Genomic DNA, 16756 nt, shown 5'->3' on the forward strand with positions numbered 1-16756 from the left:
GTGCATTGCCACTTTTTATGGTGAAAGGTACAAGAAATACATATTGTGTTATATAACCTAAATCAGAATTTTTTATATGGAACCGGTTGTTAAGATTTTGGCATCTCATCACTGCATAAGTGTGAATTTCCCAAACATTATTATTGTTTTAATTTGAAATCATTCAGCTTATTGTGTTACTTAAGTTTTTCGTCATCCTTCCATTTTGTATATTTACTGATAACTTGAGTATGTCGGTAGATATGTAACATGGTATATTTTAAAATCAGCCTAATGGAAGTTTGGAGGTTGGGTACTTCTAGTTTGTGGACCTCTGCTTTCTACCTGGAAGATGAAATGCTTAGCATAGCATACAAATGCTCATGAGTAAACTAGTGACAATATTTTTTCAATAATTAGTAAGCAAGTGTTGCTTCAGATAAGTACTGTGAGATATTGCTCATCTTTAAGTGTTTGTGTTCAAGGCCCACTGTAGACTGGAAAAATTTCTAAAGGGCTTCTTCAGTTAGGGTTGTCTTTCTTCATTCCTTTATCAGTGATTAAGAATCTTTGACTTTAAGTTCAAATAAATTTGCTCCTAATTCTTTTGTGTGTCTTTTACAAGTTTGGCTGATATCTTCAAAAGTACTTTTCTTATCTGGACGCCCTTCATCATTTCACAAATTTACTAAAAATTAAGTTACTAAAAGGCTTTAGAAGGAGGGGAGGCAATATTGTGTTATTAAGTTACTGAATGATTGTGCTAATTTGTGTAACTCATATCTTGGAGGCTGTTACATGCACAGTTGTTTTTTTTTATGAACATAATAGACCAAATCTTAATATGACATTTAGTGGATTAAAGAAATGTAAAAGAGTGTTGCTTTCATCAGTTGCATCATTAACATAGAAGATGACTGTAGAAAAGTTGCAATATTTTTATTTTCTTCATTTATGCCATTGGATTGGTATGTTATATAATTTCTTTGATTTTGAGTAATTGACACTTTAAGGAGTAGTGAAGGAATGTAAGATTTCTAAATTCATAAATATTCTGTTTACAAATATTGAAGGTAATGTTTTATGAAATAATTTTAATCTTGTGATGCTTACATATCTTTTTTAATTAAGTAGGCTTACCATGAAATTAATAGCTGCTTCCAATTTGTACAAAGTAAAAAATTTATACTTCACTTATGGGATTCAAAAATTGAGTTTAATTCTTTTTCGAAATATACACTTCAAAGATTTGTGTTTTATATTATGAGGGGCATTTGAAAAGCTCATGGCCAGAGTATGAAGAGGAGTCCAGAGCATGTTACTTTTCAACATAGTCCTCTTTGGAGTCATTACACCACCGAAACTGCAATACATTGATTCCAGCTGAGAAGAAAGTTTTCTTTTGTGTGTCGAGGAATGCATCCACTGCAGCAATGACATCACTGTTGATGAAAAAATGGATGCCAGTCAGGTATTTTTTCAAAGAAAATAGATGAAGGTCTGATAGTGCTAGATCTAGAGAATATGGGGAATGGTCCAAGATTTCAAAGCCACACTCATGCAGTGCAGACATGGCAAAGATAGATTTGTGAGCAGGTGTGTTAACCTGGTGGAATAAGACCCCTTTGCTGAGTTTTCTTCGGCATTTGTCTTTGATATTTTTGTGCAAATGCCTCGAGCTCTGTGTAATATGCCTCTATGATTGAAGGTAATTATTAGAAATGCTCTATCAGCATCCCAAAAACACTGATGCCACCTCCTTTCAGCAGAAGGAATTGACTTTGCTTTCTTTGAAGTGGATAAGAAGTGTTTCCACTATTTGGGCTGCTCTCTTCGTCTGTGGCTGAAAATGATGGATCCACATCTCATCCATTGTCACAAACCTTGCAAGGAAATTTGCTAAATCTTTTTGAAAACAATGCAAATGTATGCCTGACTGACAACTCTTGTGTGTGTTTGATCTGCTTTCAGCAACTTTGGGTCCATTGTACTGACAACTTTTTCGTAATATCACCTCTGTTATATGGTACACACACACATTCAGATGAGATGCCTAAGGTGTAGGTAATTTACCAAACTGTCACTTGTTGAACACTCATTATCAGATTATGCACACTCAACTTTTGGGGTGAAGTTGAAGCCTGGAAGCCTGTCTTCCAGGCTCTCCCTCCCTTGTTTAAATTCTGCTACCCATTACATCATAACCATGGAATAGAAAGGGGCTGTTGTTGTTGTTTGTTTGTTGTTTGGTTTTTAGGAGCATTAGCAACTAAGGCCATATTGCTCCGGGATATGCGGTGGTCATTCCCTGACCTTTCCGCATCCTCCATATTTGGTGGTGACGGGCTCGAACCCCGGTCTAATCAAGAAGCGTGTGCTATGCACTGCTGCTCCTTCCCACCTGGCTACGGAGGCGCCTATAGAAAGGGGCATCCTCCCCCAACCATATCATCATGAATAGCCTTTGTCTTTAGTCCCTTTTTTTCCCAACTATTAGATGACTGCACAGTAACTGGTTTCATCCATCTTTCCTCATTCACACAACTTTGTTGACTTCAGGACCTGTAATTAAAAAAGACATCGTAGAAACTGCATTAAATGTGGTGCCTTACTATTTAAAGTGCTATACATTAAGTACAGAATTTTTTAACAATGTACCACCCTTTCATACTCAGTCCAAAAACTTTTGAAATCCCTCTTCGTATATGAAACACATAAAAATATTGGATACTATGATGATTATTAATATACACATATAATAGTTTTGGTTGTGTTCTGGATGCCTATTTCTATTTGTCATGGATACCATTACATTATCTTTCAATTACATTTGTAATGGAAAGATAATGTATTAAAATATTTTAATTAAACTAGTATGGTTTCAAGAAATATTTGTAGGTTTGTGAATTGATGTTCTTTTCCTTGGTTACTTAATGTTTAGGAAGAATTTCATACAAATTAACAGTAGCAAAGACTAATTACAGTGTTATGTAATTCATAATTCCTTTATATTCTTTACAGTCATGGAAACCTCAGCCACCTCCCCCACCATTATTTGATGATGATGATGAAGATGAAGATGACTGGCTGAATTAATTTCTTTATCTTCAAGAAGTAATATTTCATATTGTGTAAAAATAAGTTTAGCAAGAATGAAAAAATGTGAACTTTCCATTATTTTTCTGATTTATTTTATAAAAGGGTTGACTGTATGTTATTTAATAAAAATCTAAGAAAGTAATGTTAATTGTACATTACATGTGTACCTTGTGTGGCAGCTAGATGTCGTTTAACTGACGAGAAAGTGTAAATTATAATACAGCTGCTAACTTTGCTAAGCCTTTACTCTGTAATGAAGGCATTCATTGCAATATACCATAAAATTTGTGAATATGATTTTTTTTTTTAACTTCTTTCCACCCAGAAAGGACAGAGTAAATAAAGGACTAGTAAATATGAAGTACATTGTATATTATAGAGATTAACTGTTATTTAAAAATTATTAAAATTTAATACTTATTTTAATTAGGAGCTGATTATTGTTCAGTTAATATTACATAAGATAGGCACTTGATCACACCCAAGGTTTCTTATACGAAAAAAAATAAATAATCATTGTACAGTAATCAGAATTATTTAAATTACTAAACATGGTCATATGTGTGAAGCTAATATGCTTCTTCCTGCTTTCTGAAATGCTCTTAGTAATTTTTTTTTTCTTTCCCTTGAAAACTATATTGTATATGTTTGTCATTTTTCATGCAATCAAAATACAGAAAACATTAGCAAACCACTGTGGAGGGGTTGAGAATATCTGAATGTGTTATTGAATCAGTTTTATAAGGATAGAAGTTTTGTTTATTGCAAAGGTGATTATAGTGCTCTTGGTTTTTAAATTCTTTCAAAAAAAAAAAAAAAAAGCTAATATTAACAAATCAAAATGCTAAATCGGAAGTATTCAAGGGAAGTCATTAAGTAATTGTACTAAGCTCATTATATAAGGGGTATTGTTCAAGGTCTAGACTTCAATGGATATCAAATGATTTGGTCGCAGAGAAGAAAACTGCATAGACTGCTTATAAATTATCAGGAGATACAGAAGCCTGCAGTAAATATCTGTTTGTTATATAAGTGAAGGATACATTGAATGCTCCCATTCTTATGCATGTGGAGGGTGCAAGATCTGGGAGAATAAGCAGAATGCGGCAATCTTTCAAACTCACATTCGCAGGTACCTCACCGCAGCATGTGAGGAATGTGCAGTGGCATTACCATGGAGCAGATGCACATCTTTTGACAGCTTTCCTGGTCTTTTTCCTTTTATAGCAGCACATGAGGTGTATAAGGCCTTAAATTGGTTGAGCATGCTGAATTCTGATGGGGTCCTTCCACTTTTTCAGATTACGAACCTAAGGGGGCATAAATTTAAATTAAGAAAAGACAGATGTAGAATAGATGTGGGGAAATTTGCTCTTAGCCAGCGAGTGGTTAATTGCAGGAACAAACTTCCATCTGTTGTTGTGGAACTTGATGGGTTAAATAAATTTAAGGAGGAACTGGACGGGCATCTGGAGGGAATGGTGTGATTTTTTTTTTTTTTTTTTTTGATGCATAAGCTCATTCACTTGCTTTCTTGCATCATATGCCACTACTACTACATGGATTTATGAGGAAAAATAATAATACTTGAAATAATACTTCACATTTACAGTACAGCAATTTAGATGGTAATCTGTTAGTATTACACCATGCTGATCCAAAAAACTGACAGCGCTTGGTTGCACCAATGCCTGTTTGGGGGAGGGAGTGATTCTGCATGCTTCCAATTTTTTTTTTTTTTTTTTATATATTTCTTTAGTTTCGGGACCATAGTGATCGATCCAAGTGACTTTCAATCCATCATTTCATCCAGAGTGATAGCTGTGAAAAAAAAATTGCTTTTCCTGGCACATGGACAACATTTTCTCTGCGCATTGTTCCCATTCCTTCTTATAGTAAGGGGTCTGAAAATAGTAAGGAGTCTTAGAACCCATCCAGCAGACACTTCACTCATATGTAGTTGTTGATGGGTATTGTTCTCTATAGGGCCTACACTAATTTGGAGTCGTGCAGCTAGTTCTTTGACACTAATACGGCGATCTTTCAGGAGTAATACCTCAAATTTCGTAATACACTCTTCTATTACAACAGTTGCTGGGAGTTTTGGTATTTCTTCATTGTGCACACTCCAGTTCTTCCACATTTGAATTAATACCAGTATGCAACAACTCTGTAAACTGGACAGTCTTCTTTCTCTATAAACAGCGATCATTTCTTTATGGATTGCTTTGAGTGTTTCCCCTTGCAGAAAGAGGAACCAAATCACTAATATGTATTTTACTTTATCCATTGTGATACTTCACTTCGTTTAGTGCTGCAAAGAAGAAGAAGAAAAAAAATAAAAAGCAATTGTCAGATCGAAACCAAAATGTGTGTGGTTGCTATAGAGCTTTCAAGGTATTAAAAAAAAAAAAAAAAAAAAAAACCCATCTTTCTATCACAACCACTTCTGGGTGAATACAGATCTTTTTTTGAACTCCCCCTCCTATTTGCCAATTTTTGGAGCACTCATTAAAGCAGAAATCAAACAAAATGACAAGGATAAAACTATAATGATAGTAGATGAAACGTCAATTAAAAAGGGTCCCCGTGAACACAAAGTATATTTGGAGATTGCGAATGCCACCACATGCTTTCAAGCTTTTTCGACACTTTAAAAGAGTATGATGCATGTATTTCTTATATAAATGTGTTAGGAAATATTTTTATGAAGAAATTAAAATCTCTCAATGAAGTAATTAAAATGAAAATGATATTTTTGAATTCAAGAAAAAATGAAGTCCAAGTATACAAAATTTTTGGAAACATCTTATCCACATCACATCTTTCTGAAAAATTATTTCCAAGCCACGCTGGAAATCATGGTTTTGTTTGGTGAAATATTTAGATAAATATTTCAATCTATTATTTGATTTCTTAAAAAATTCTGATAGCATACGAGATGGATTCATTAAGTAGGATTGAATGTAAACATGTAACTGAAAATTTTGATAAATTCATTTCTTTATTGGATTCATTAGAAAGATCTAATTATCCATATGCTCACTTATTTTGGGAAGAAATCAAGTGTACTAAAAATGGCCTACAAAATAATGTAGATGATGTTTTCCCAGCAGAAACTTCAGAATTACTAAATAATGTGCAAGAAAAAAAAAAAAAAATATATATATATATAAACACTTCTGTTCAAAGAAAGTGCATCACCTGAGAATTTCACATTTCTAACCCTTTTTTGCAATGGTATGTTACATTGATGACTAGCATCATACACAGAAATATAAACAAAAGATATTTATTAATAGTCAAGGCAAAGCTAAGTAATATTTGACAGGTACTCTCAAAATGTTCCAAAATGAGCATTTGCAACCTTTATACCACATTTATGGCTGAAATGTTATCAGAAACCCTAATTTGCTTGAGTTTATCATTTTAAATAGAAAACAAAATGAAAATTTCACCAGGTGCAAACTAATTTAGTTGAACTGCCTCTATCCCTGATGACAGCAGCACACCGTCCAGGCACTGACAAGATCAATTTCTGAAGATAATCAACTGATAGTTTGTGGATCCAAACACGAATTATGGCTTCACGAAGGGTCTTTGGTTTCTTTCTGGCAACTGCAGATTCCAGACGATGCCAACAGTTCTCTATAGTATTCAAATTCGGGCTGTTTCCTGGCCAGCTAAGAGTTGTAATAGACCATTCTTCCAACCATTTTTTCACCTGAAACAAATGTAAACACATTACTGTGGAACCTCAATTACAGAAATGAAGCTCAAGTAACTACAGAATGCCTATTTATGCTTTTCACCAGATGACAAGGAGCAGAGTCATCCTGAAAGGTGCAGTTGCTTGGCACGTTGAAATGGTCTCTAATGGTGGGCAGCAATTTGCCTTCCAATATAGCCAAGTATTCATTGGCATTTACGGAACCTTTTACAAACTGCAGGTGACCTACTCCGCGATACGAAATGCACCCCCATATCAGTTGGCTGGTAGGGAATTTCACTGTAGACACCACACAGCCTGGATGGTATTCTTCACCACATCTATGGCGAATCTTTTGTCTCCGATCAGAGCCATTCAGGTTGAATTTCTTCTCATCCTAGAAAATAACACTTCCACTGCTCGGGGGTCCATTTGACATGCTCTTAACATATTATGTATGTTAAGAGCTTGTCGTACCGTTTCAACTTCTGCATTACAGGTTCTTGCAGTTGTATTGCCATTGGACCTTCACGTAGCTTACAGAGGTCTTTGTTATAGGTTAAAAACCCAACTATCAACTGAATTTATGGGTTTGGTTCTGAATATTCATTCAGATATTAAGCAAGAACATAATCGATTGTGGAATGAAGTGATAAATCTATGGCAGACACGCTGGGATACGTCGTCTGTCGAATCTGTTACTAGGACTTTTTTCCCTGAGGTGACCTTTTGTGTAAAGCAGAAACCTGTTTGGTTCTCTTTAGACTTATATACATCCTTTCTCTTAATGGGACATGGATCTCTTAACAAAAAACTATGTCGTTTTGGTCTTTCTAGAACTGAAGCTTGTCAATGCGGGGAAAATGAAAATTGGAGCCACATTTTATTTGAATGTCCGCTGTATAACGACTTTAGAGATGTTCTTCATTCATCAGTTTCTACACTCTCTCTCATGGGCATGAAACTTTGTTGGTGGGAGACAAGAATTCTTATGTTGCTCTTCAGCAGTTTACATCTGATGTTTTCACAAGAATTAGTTATACGACTACGAATAATTCTACTCCTTTGGTGGAGCTACTCAATAGGGAGCAACATTTCCTAAATTTTTTTTATATTATTTTATGTTATTTATTATTATTTATTTATTTTATTTTTATTTTTTTATTATTATTTTATTTTATTTATTTATTTTTTATTATTTATTTTTTTTTCTCCTCTGGAGTGGGCCCCCAGAGGAATCTGGCCCATCTTTTGCCTACATCAGGTGTGTCAGAGTCTCAAACTGAGACAGTGCGAGCTCCATTGAGACTGGCCCACCTTCCTGTGGTGTGCACGAGTACCCAGAATCATCTGTCCAGGTGACTGATGATTCTGGGTAGCTAAGCGGTCAGACACAACAACAGAACACACACACATAATACACACAAATATACACTACTTATTTCTGTCCCTTCTACAGTGGTACTGTTCTTCACAGAGATACGAGGCGGAGATGAACTGACGTTCTTTGATGTAAGGTGCATGTCAAATGTGGACATATGTCCACATTTGACATGCACCTTACATCAAATTAATTGGGCCTTTTTCATTTTTTGTGAGGTGGGCCATCTTAGGACGACGGGCTACAAGTCCATTTTTGAAGAGGCATCTTCTGATTGTTACTGCACTTACTACCACTCCTGTATGTTCTTCCCATTCTCTTTTCAGCTCAGACAAACAAGCTTTACGGTTTTTATGGCATAAGCGCTTTAAAACGCAGTCGCAAACGAGCATCTTTTGGCGTAGATGCTCGTTTGCGACCAGTTCCTTCTTTCCTATCAGCAGAACCAGTATTCTTGAGTTTGGAAAGAAATCTACTACAAGACATTCTATAAGCAATGTGAAGGGGAAGAACATCCTTCACGTAAAGCAACAAGCACTCTTTCTTCGTGGCGTCAACTGCATGTAACTCGCCATCCTGACACAAGCAAGGAATGACTGCAACTCTTGCAGTGCGTGCTTATATAGCTGAAAGTAACAGCTGATACAATATTACGTCATTACTAAGAGTGTCAATCTTATCCAATGTAATCTGTAAGAAATACTGCCGTATACTTAGGTTATTCGGATGAAAATTACAATTTTAATGCACTTCCTTTGAACAGCAGTGTATATACACTGTACTGCCACTTTATTAGGTACACCCCTGCTGTGCACACAAATGGTTTGTCCCACAACATTGCAAATCACATGACCACAGTTGTGGATATAAATACAGCAGAACAACCTTTCCAGCATCAGTTAAGCGTTCAACTGTAACAAGAATGTGTAAAAGAAGTTATCTAACGGACTTCGAACGCGACATGGTAGTAGTTGCTGAGTTTTATCTCAGCAACTACTACCATGGTGGACAAAGCATCTCTGAAACTTTTCACGTATCACAATTTCAAGGGTGTATCGAGAGTGGTGCACACAAACCGAAAACATCCTCTCAACGGCACCCTGTGGAAGAAAATCGCTTGTTGATGAGAGAGGTCAGTGGAAGAAGGCTAGAATTGTGCAAGCAAACAGATGGGCCACAATGTCGCACATCACGTCAGAAGACAATCTTGATGCGCAGAACAAAATATCGCAATGGACCACTAGTCGCACTTTGTCGTGAATGGGCTACAATAGCCGACAGCCGCATTGCATACCATTGTTATCAATGAAGAACAAGTGAGCACGCCTCCTGTGGACACAGCAGTACCAGTTGATTATCGATGATTGGAAAACAGTTGCTTGGTCTGACGAGTCGAAGTTCCTGGTTCATCATGTTCATGGAAGGCTCAGAATTTGGCGAAAACAACATGAATCCATGGACCCGTCATGTCTGACGACTATTGTGCAAGGTGGTGGGGGCAGTGTTATGGTGTGGGGAATGTTTTCTTGGCACACGTTGGATCCATTTATACCCATAGATTCACGCCTGAATGCTACATCGTTGTTGACCAAGTGATTCGTTCATGTTGACAGTTTATCATCAGTTGGACAGTTGGAAGTAACCATGAGTCAGATGGTTACTTCCATCAGGATAATGCGCTGGTGCACAAAGCCCGAATCACTATGGAATGGTTCTAGGAACGTGACAATTACTTTTCTTTGCTACAGTGGCCTGCTCAGTTCCCTGGATCTCAATCCTATTGAAAATCTTTGGGATGAGCTGGAAAGGGCTGTTCGCTACAGACTTACACCTCCGTCGAATCTCAAGGAACTGTGTAACACACTCATGTTTGCATGGTACTCCATTCCTGCACAACATTTGCAGCATCTTGTTCAATCCATGACTAGACGAATTCAGGCTGTTTTGAAGGCTAAAGGAGGCTCAACACGCTACTAGGTAGGTGTACGTAATAAAGTTGCAGCACAGGGTATATACAAAGGGTACTAGGAAAGTTTTGCAATATGACGCAACAATGAATCACAGGAAGCTGCTTGTTGCTGCACGTTGAGACATGTTCATACGTGCATAGTAGCCGCCGCGCCATGTCGATGGGCTCAGTTATTCATTAGTAGTGAGAGTGTAAAGTGCTTGCGATGGCATCGTGGTCACGAAATGAGATAAGGACAGTTTTGCGGTATAATTTCGTGCGTGGTTTAACCATAGACCAGTGCTTGCAAGAAATTGTCCACATCGTACAACGATATTCAGGTGGTATAGAGAATTCCAAAGGGGAAATTTCACTCTGGAGGATTCTGAGAGGCCGGGAAGGCCACGAACGTCAGTTACGGAGGAAAACGTTACTGCTGTGAGGAAAATGCTTGACGAAAACAGGCGAGTGACCTACCAACAGATAGAGGATACTTTGGGCCTAAATGCACCAGCGATTCGTTCGATTCTGCAAGATCATTTTCACGTGAAGAAACTTTGTTCTCTCTGGGTGCCGCATCAACTGACTGAAGAGCAGATGACACGACGTGTGACTTGGTGCCGGGAGATGTTAAAAAAGTTTGATAAGGGACAATCTCGGTATGTGAACAACATTGTGACAGGTGACGAGACTTGGCTGTACTATTACGATCTGCCGACCAAGGCTCAAAACAAAGTTTGGGTCTTTGATGATGACAACACACCCGTAATTGTCAGAAAATCCCGATCTGTAAAGAAGAAAATGATAGCTGTATTTTTCAAATCGAGTGGAATTGTGGAACGTGTCGTTTTGGACACGCAGAAGACAGTCACAGCTAAGTGGTATACTGAACAATGCCTGCCTAAAGTCATTGGATCTATGAAGAACCTGCGGCCAAAGTCAAGAATGGACACCTGGTACCTCCATCACGAAAATGCTCCAGCTCACCGCGCCAAAGCCTGCACCGAATATTTGACCACGACAGGACTGAAACTTCTCGACCACCCTCCCTACAGGCCAGACCTTGCTCCCTGCGACTTTGCACTGTTCCCGCATGTGAAAATGAAGCTAAAAGGGAGGTGGTTTTCCAGTGATGAGGACCTTCTACGGGCTTGGGACAACGAGTGTGCTTTACTCCCTAGTGAAACTCGGCAGAACTGGTTTAAAGATTGGTTTCGGAGGATGGAGAGGTGTATTGAATGTAGAGGAAATTACTTTGAAAAAATTAAATAAACAAAGCTGTATTGCAAAACTTTCCTAGTACCCTTTGTATATATGTACATAGCATAACTGCTGAGAAAATAATTTCAAAATTAGATGCCTATTTAAAGAAAGATCCGACAAACATTCTATGAAGCTTTAAATTATGAGCTGTTTCACCCTTTACTAGCTGGGAGAAAGTGCTCTAATGCAGAGAACATATTGACATCATTAAGAAAAATACCCTTTTTTTTTTTTTTTTAATTTGATGGTTGTCGAATGTATTGAAGGATAAAAACATTTTTTTGATCAAATTATTTCAAACATTAAAGGTCCTCCGATATTTTCCACCATTCGGCCTTAAGTGTAAGGCAATTCAGGTCTGTCTTTTTGAGCAGGCTCTCCTCGCAGGCACCCGACGATCCAATCCATCCAAAAGTTTTACTGTAGAATTGAGGTCGGGGCTCAGGGCTGACCAATCCAATTTTTTCTACCCCTGTGTCTTCAAACTAGTTCGTCACACGCAAACATGATATGGCGTGTTGTCTTGATACAGATATTGGCCTTTTTCCATGTGCAGTCACAATATAGGTAAAGCATTATTGTTCAAGACATCTAGATAAAACTCAGCATGTATGGATTTGTCCAACACAACCAATGGTCCTAGGCCAATTATGTTGCTTCTGCCAAACTTCATTGTCGGAACGATATAGTCCAGCAGGTAGATTTTTCCGGGCATGGGTCTCACCCAGTCAAGGCCGTCAGACTGGCAGACCATATACCGTGACTCGTCAATCCAAAGTACAGTTTTCAATTTGTATATGGTCCAAGAACGGCTGTCATTACACACTGCTAGATGGCGTTTGACTTGTGGACGGCTGCATGATCGTGGTAACTGATATCACGCAGTATCCAGAGCACTACCAGGTGCTTACATTGTTTCTCTCCAGGACTCTCCTGTCAGCTTTGGTGTTTCCGGGTCATTTTATGATGGTTTAACACCAGTCTGCTTCGATATGCAGATCACATCACCAATCGTCGATCTTCAGTGCCGTTGAAATGTCCCATGCAAACCGGTTGTTTATGTGGCGCCCTATTATCATTCCTCGCTGGAAACCTATTAACTCTTCCATCGCAGCATGTCGTATTCAAAATAGTACTTCGGCGAGTTGTTGATTTGCTGGAACCAGTTGCCCTCGCAGGTAAATGAGGCTGACAGCTTGAATAAATTAAAAGGTCAACTGGATAGTTACCTGTGTGAGAAAGGAAGCATAGTTGTATTTTCTTATCTACTTGTGTTTTTTTTTTAAATTATTATTATTGTCATTTTTTGTTTTTGGCAGTGCAGCAAATGCCTGCAGCCTCCTTGCACTAATAATGGATATTATTATTGTTACTGTCACCGCCACAGCTTATCAACATATAGTTGTGTCTAACACGTGGTGCTTGGGTAGCAGGTGACCTTGAACAGAGCGGATGTCCGGTATATTAGGTAGCGCAGTGTATTATGGTGCTTACACGTAGAACGTAGGTAGCCGCATACCGGAAACCAGCCAATGATTTCCGGTAAGTAAGAAAGAAAGCAGTTGACCAGTACAACTTCTCGGTATGAACACATAGAAAGCAATTGTCAGTGTGCAACTTGTACGTGTAAGCACCCTTAGGGTCAGAAGGTCTATCAGCGCCCTGTGCGAGAATTTTTGGTGCACCTTCTTCGAGTTGAAATTTACAGCAAATTAGTGAATTTTCGGGGGATTTTGCGCCCCATAAATTTTGGCGCCCTGTTCGGGAGAACCGCTCGATCGTGCGTTAAGCCGGCCCTGCTTAGGATGTTACACGTCGAATGCAGGTAACCGCTTACGTGGAACCAGCAGCGACATGCAGCTGAAGCTTTTCACCTGCATGTCGCTGGTGAGAAATTTTGTGTAAGATGGCTATGAACACAACAGAAAGCAGTTGACCCGTGCAAAACTTTACTCCATCTCATACCGAGAAGTTGCACTGGTCAATTGCTTTCTAAGTGTTCATAGCCAGTGAGAATCTTCTGCTTTATGTCGCTGCTGGTTTCCGGTAAGCAGCTGCCTGCGTTTTACGTGGAAACACCTGGAAGGATCTGTGAATGTGTTGTATCAGTGTCAGGTTTTTCTGGCGCAGGATTCTTCGAATATTCCGTTATGGGACTTTTATTGTTAAGCAGATGCTAGGAAGCAGTCTTTATGGTAATCGCTGCTTCCTGGTGGAAAAATGGCCAGAAATAAAATAAAAATTGTATTGATGTCAGTTTGTTAAATGTATTGATTGCTTTATTATTATATGTTAAGAAATTCCCTCGCGTGTAGCACAGTTGGTATAATTGCTGCCTTCCGTTAGTTGGTCGCATGCGAGGGTAACATGATTTTTCTCCGAAAACTGTTTTTTTTTTTTTTTTTTATTAAGAAACAGGCAAATCGACCACAAAATACTCAATTAACAAGTAATATATATATAATGCGATATGGCCTAAGTCACTGATGTTCCTAAAATGCAACCAACAACAATGTGTGAAGAAACTTCTGTTACATGTTATGGAAAATTTAACTGAATTGTATCTTTAATTCATCGCTATAAAGTTTTGCATTGTTACGTGAAGAACATGGCTTACCTTATAAAGACTCTAATTAATGAGTTTTGGTTTCACAAGCGTGGGCTCACATCTGCTGAGTATGAGCGCTAATAATAATAACAATAAAGTGTAGCCCATCATTTGTAGGATCACCACGAGTGCGTGGATAAGGACTGATTAAAAAAAAAAAAAAAGAGGCTTTTATAACTTATTTTGTGTAAGATGGTTTGAGTCATAATGTGGCATAATGTTTAAATCGTAATGTGTAAACTGAGATTTTGTATAGCAAGAACAGTTATATTAAGCTATAAATTTTATTATTTTTTTAAAATATGCTAAAATAAGAAGGGTTAAGGCAGAAACGTTGACAGAAAAATCAAAGCTATTGCTAAAAATAATATTAAAAAATTAGACAATAAAAGTTATGAAAACAAAAAAATTAACAGACAGTTATATGAAAACAGATGCCAAACTGATTAAAAGATATAAACATCAGCAGTACTGTACTTTCAAATCAAAGGATTATTATTGTTACAATTAGCCATATGGTGCAAGGAAGCCCGAGGCTTTTGCTGCACTAGGCAAAAAAAAAAAAAAAAAAAAAAAAAAAATCCAGAGTTACCCTGAGAGAGAGAGAGTCATCAAGAAAGAGAAGAATGACGATATCCAGCTCAGGACCCTGGGTGTACCAAGCCCATACTCACCAGATGTGAGCCCCTGGGGACATTTGACTGCACAGAAAAACATTTATTAGTAGGTTTTTACTGATCCCCACACGAACCAAGCTGCAACTCTTAATTCCAAAACAATTTTAAATCTACAGAAATTCAGTTTTCCCCGTTTGTTTACATTATGCCAAAGCAAGAATTAAATACCGTCTTACTTTAAAGACTTAATCACATTCCACAAACCAATCCATAAAAAATAATATATCTATTCAATTGACATCAACAGAAAACTGTAAACAGAAGGTTAAACCACCACTGATTTAAATCAACTAAACGATTATTAGTTGTCACATTCTCAATGTTGAAAGTGGCAGAATGTGAATATAAAAAATAAATTAAAAATCAAAATTGCACACATAATGAACCAAAGAAATAAGTCTACTAGGAAATAATATTGCAGCAACTAATTTTAATCTCTTACCTGAAATCTCTCGGAAAAGTAACCACAACGACTTTCAGAAATTTCCAACCTCCAGCTAAAAGAAATATGGAATATGCGGTAATAAATGAAGTTATGATTGAACACAGTGACCCAAGCCATAAAAAGGCAAACAAGGACCAAAAAAAAATTGCTCTGATAGCAACTGCGTTTTCTTCTATCGCAACGATCATGTTTTGAGCTAAACTGTTACTCGAAAACAAAGTTACCTTCCTCTGACTACTCATGTGGATGGCAATAACTAGGGACCACGCACTCGCATAACAAATAGAAACTTTAAATTAAGACACGTGCAATAAACTAACCACACATCCACACACCTGTTGGCATCACGTATGAAAGTCTTCTTAGTTTAATTATGCCCATTCCAAAGCTTGTTTGGGCAGAAGTAAAGTTTTATAAATAAGTTGAGCATGAAAGAGAGATAATATAGTCAGTATGGAAGTTATTGAGAGCCAGTAGGTTCAAATTATATTGGAAATGAGTTTTATAAAGTATATTTCTTCAGTTTATTTTTTAAAACGGGAACCCTTATTTCTTTTCTCTAAAAAAATTAACATAGTTATTCACACAATCGTTACTTAGAAATGACTGCAAAGTTCACTATTATTTGAATTCCTTGGCAAAGCAGATGAAAAGTTCTGGTGATATTGGGGCAACTCAGTCTGGTTAAAGTGTGTGTGGTTAGTTGACATAATTAAAGATTTACACTAAGGGAACGAAGTACATAAGAAACTATATATCGTGTACAGTATTATCGCAGTGAATCAGGGCGGAGTTCAGGAGATACCGTATATAAAACACACTCACACATCCTAAAAAAAAAACACGTGCTAAATAAATTTGATTAAAAGAAAAATGTGTGGTTTTGCAACCTGTCCACGAGAGGCCACTGGTTATACAGGGTGTCTCAAAAATATTGGTACAAACGTTTAGGGGAGGTAGGTAACATCTAAATGAATGTTAATCGCATAGGAACCCATAACCGGAAACGTCACGGGAAAGTAGTAGCAGAGGCACAAGAAGCAGAAATGACACAACACAGTAATTAGTGGCAAACATTTATTTGACATAATATTAACAATGGAGTACGAGATGGATGCATTTCATGATGTTACAACAGATGCTCGAAGGTTCCACCTTGCGGACACGGTCGAACACACCGGGAGTTTCTTTAACAGTAGCAGCAGCGCAGACGAGTCTGTCCACGAGATCCATTTCCGTCTCCATAGGCGATTCATACACCAGAGGGCCCCCCACAGAAAGAAATCAAGGCTCGATAAATCAGGTAAGCGTGGGGGCCAGGCAACGGGTCCACCACAGCCGATCCATCGACGCCCCCAAAACGCCTGTTCAAATGGTCACGAACACACTTTCCATAAGGTCACATTCAAACCAAATGTTGCATCTCAGATTTGCTGGAACATTGTCAAGTAACCCTGGTAGAACTTGTTCAAGAAAGATCCGATATTTAGTGGAGTTCATGCGGGATGGTAACAGGTATGGGCCGACTAAGCAGTCACCAACCATACCTGCTCACACGTTTATTGCGAAGCGATGTTGTGCTGCATGGGGACGCACACCATGTGGGTTGTCCTGAGCCCACACATGAGCGTTGTGCCGAGTGAAATA

The 16756-nt window shown here is 37.8% G+C and overlaps 1 protein-coding gene across 6 annotated transcripts in view; it reads left to right on the forward strand.

The window, feature by feature from the left end:
- LOC150087330 (FK506-binding protein 15-like) overlaps positions 1-3176 on the forward strand; it is a 373115-nt gene extending 369939 nt beyond the window's left edge. For all 6 annotated transcript variants that reach the window (XM_090371133.1, XM_090371131.1, XM_090371135.1 and 3 more), the window contains one exon: positions 3001-3176. In XM_090371133.1, coding sequence (XP_090227259.1) covers positions 3001-3075 — 75 coding nt within the window. In that variant the 3' untranslated portion in view covers positions 3076-3176. The remainder of the gene's footprint in view (positions 1-3000) is intronic.
- The last annotated feature ends 13580 nt before the right edge of the window (positions 3177-16756 follow it).

Source organism: Mastigoproctus giganteus, chromosome 4 (genome assembly GCF_048544385.1).
Source record: "Mastigoproctus giganteus isolate SK-2022 chromosome 4, ASM4854438v1, whole genome shotgun sequence".
Classification (NCBI taxonomy): domain Eukaryota; kingdom Metazoa; phylum Arthropoda; class Arachnida; order Uropygi; family Thelyphonidae; genus Mastigoproctus; species Mastigoproctus giganteus.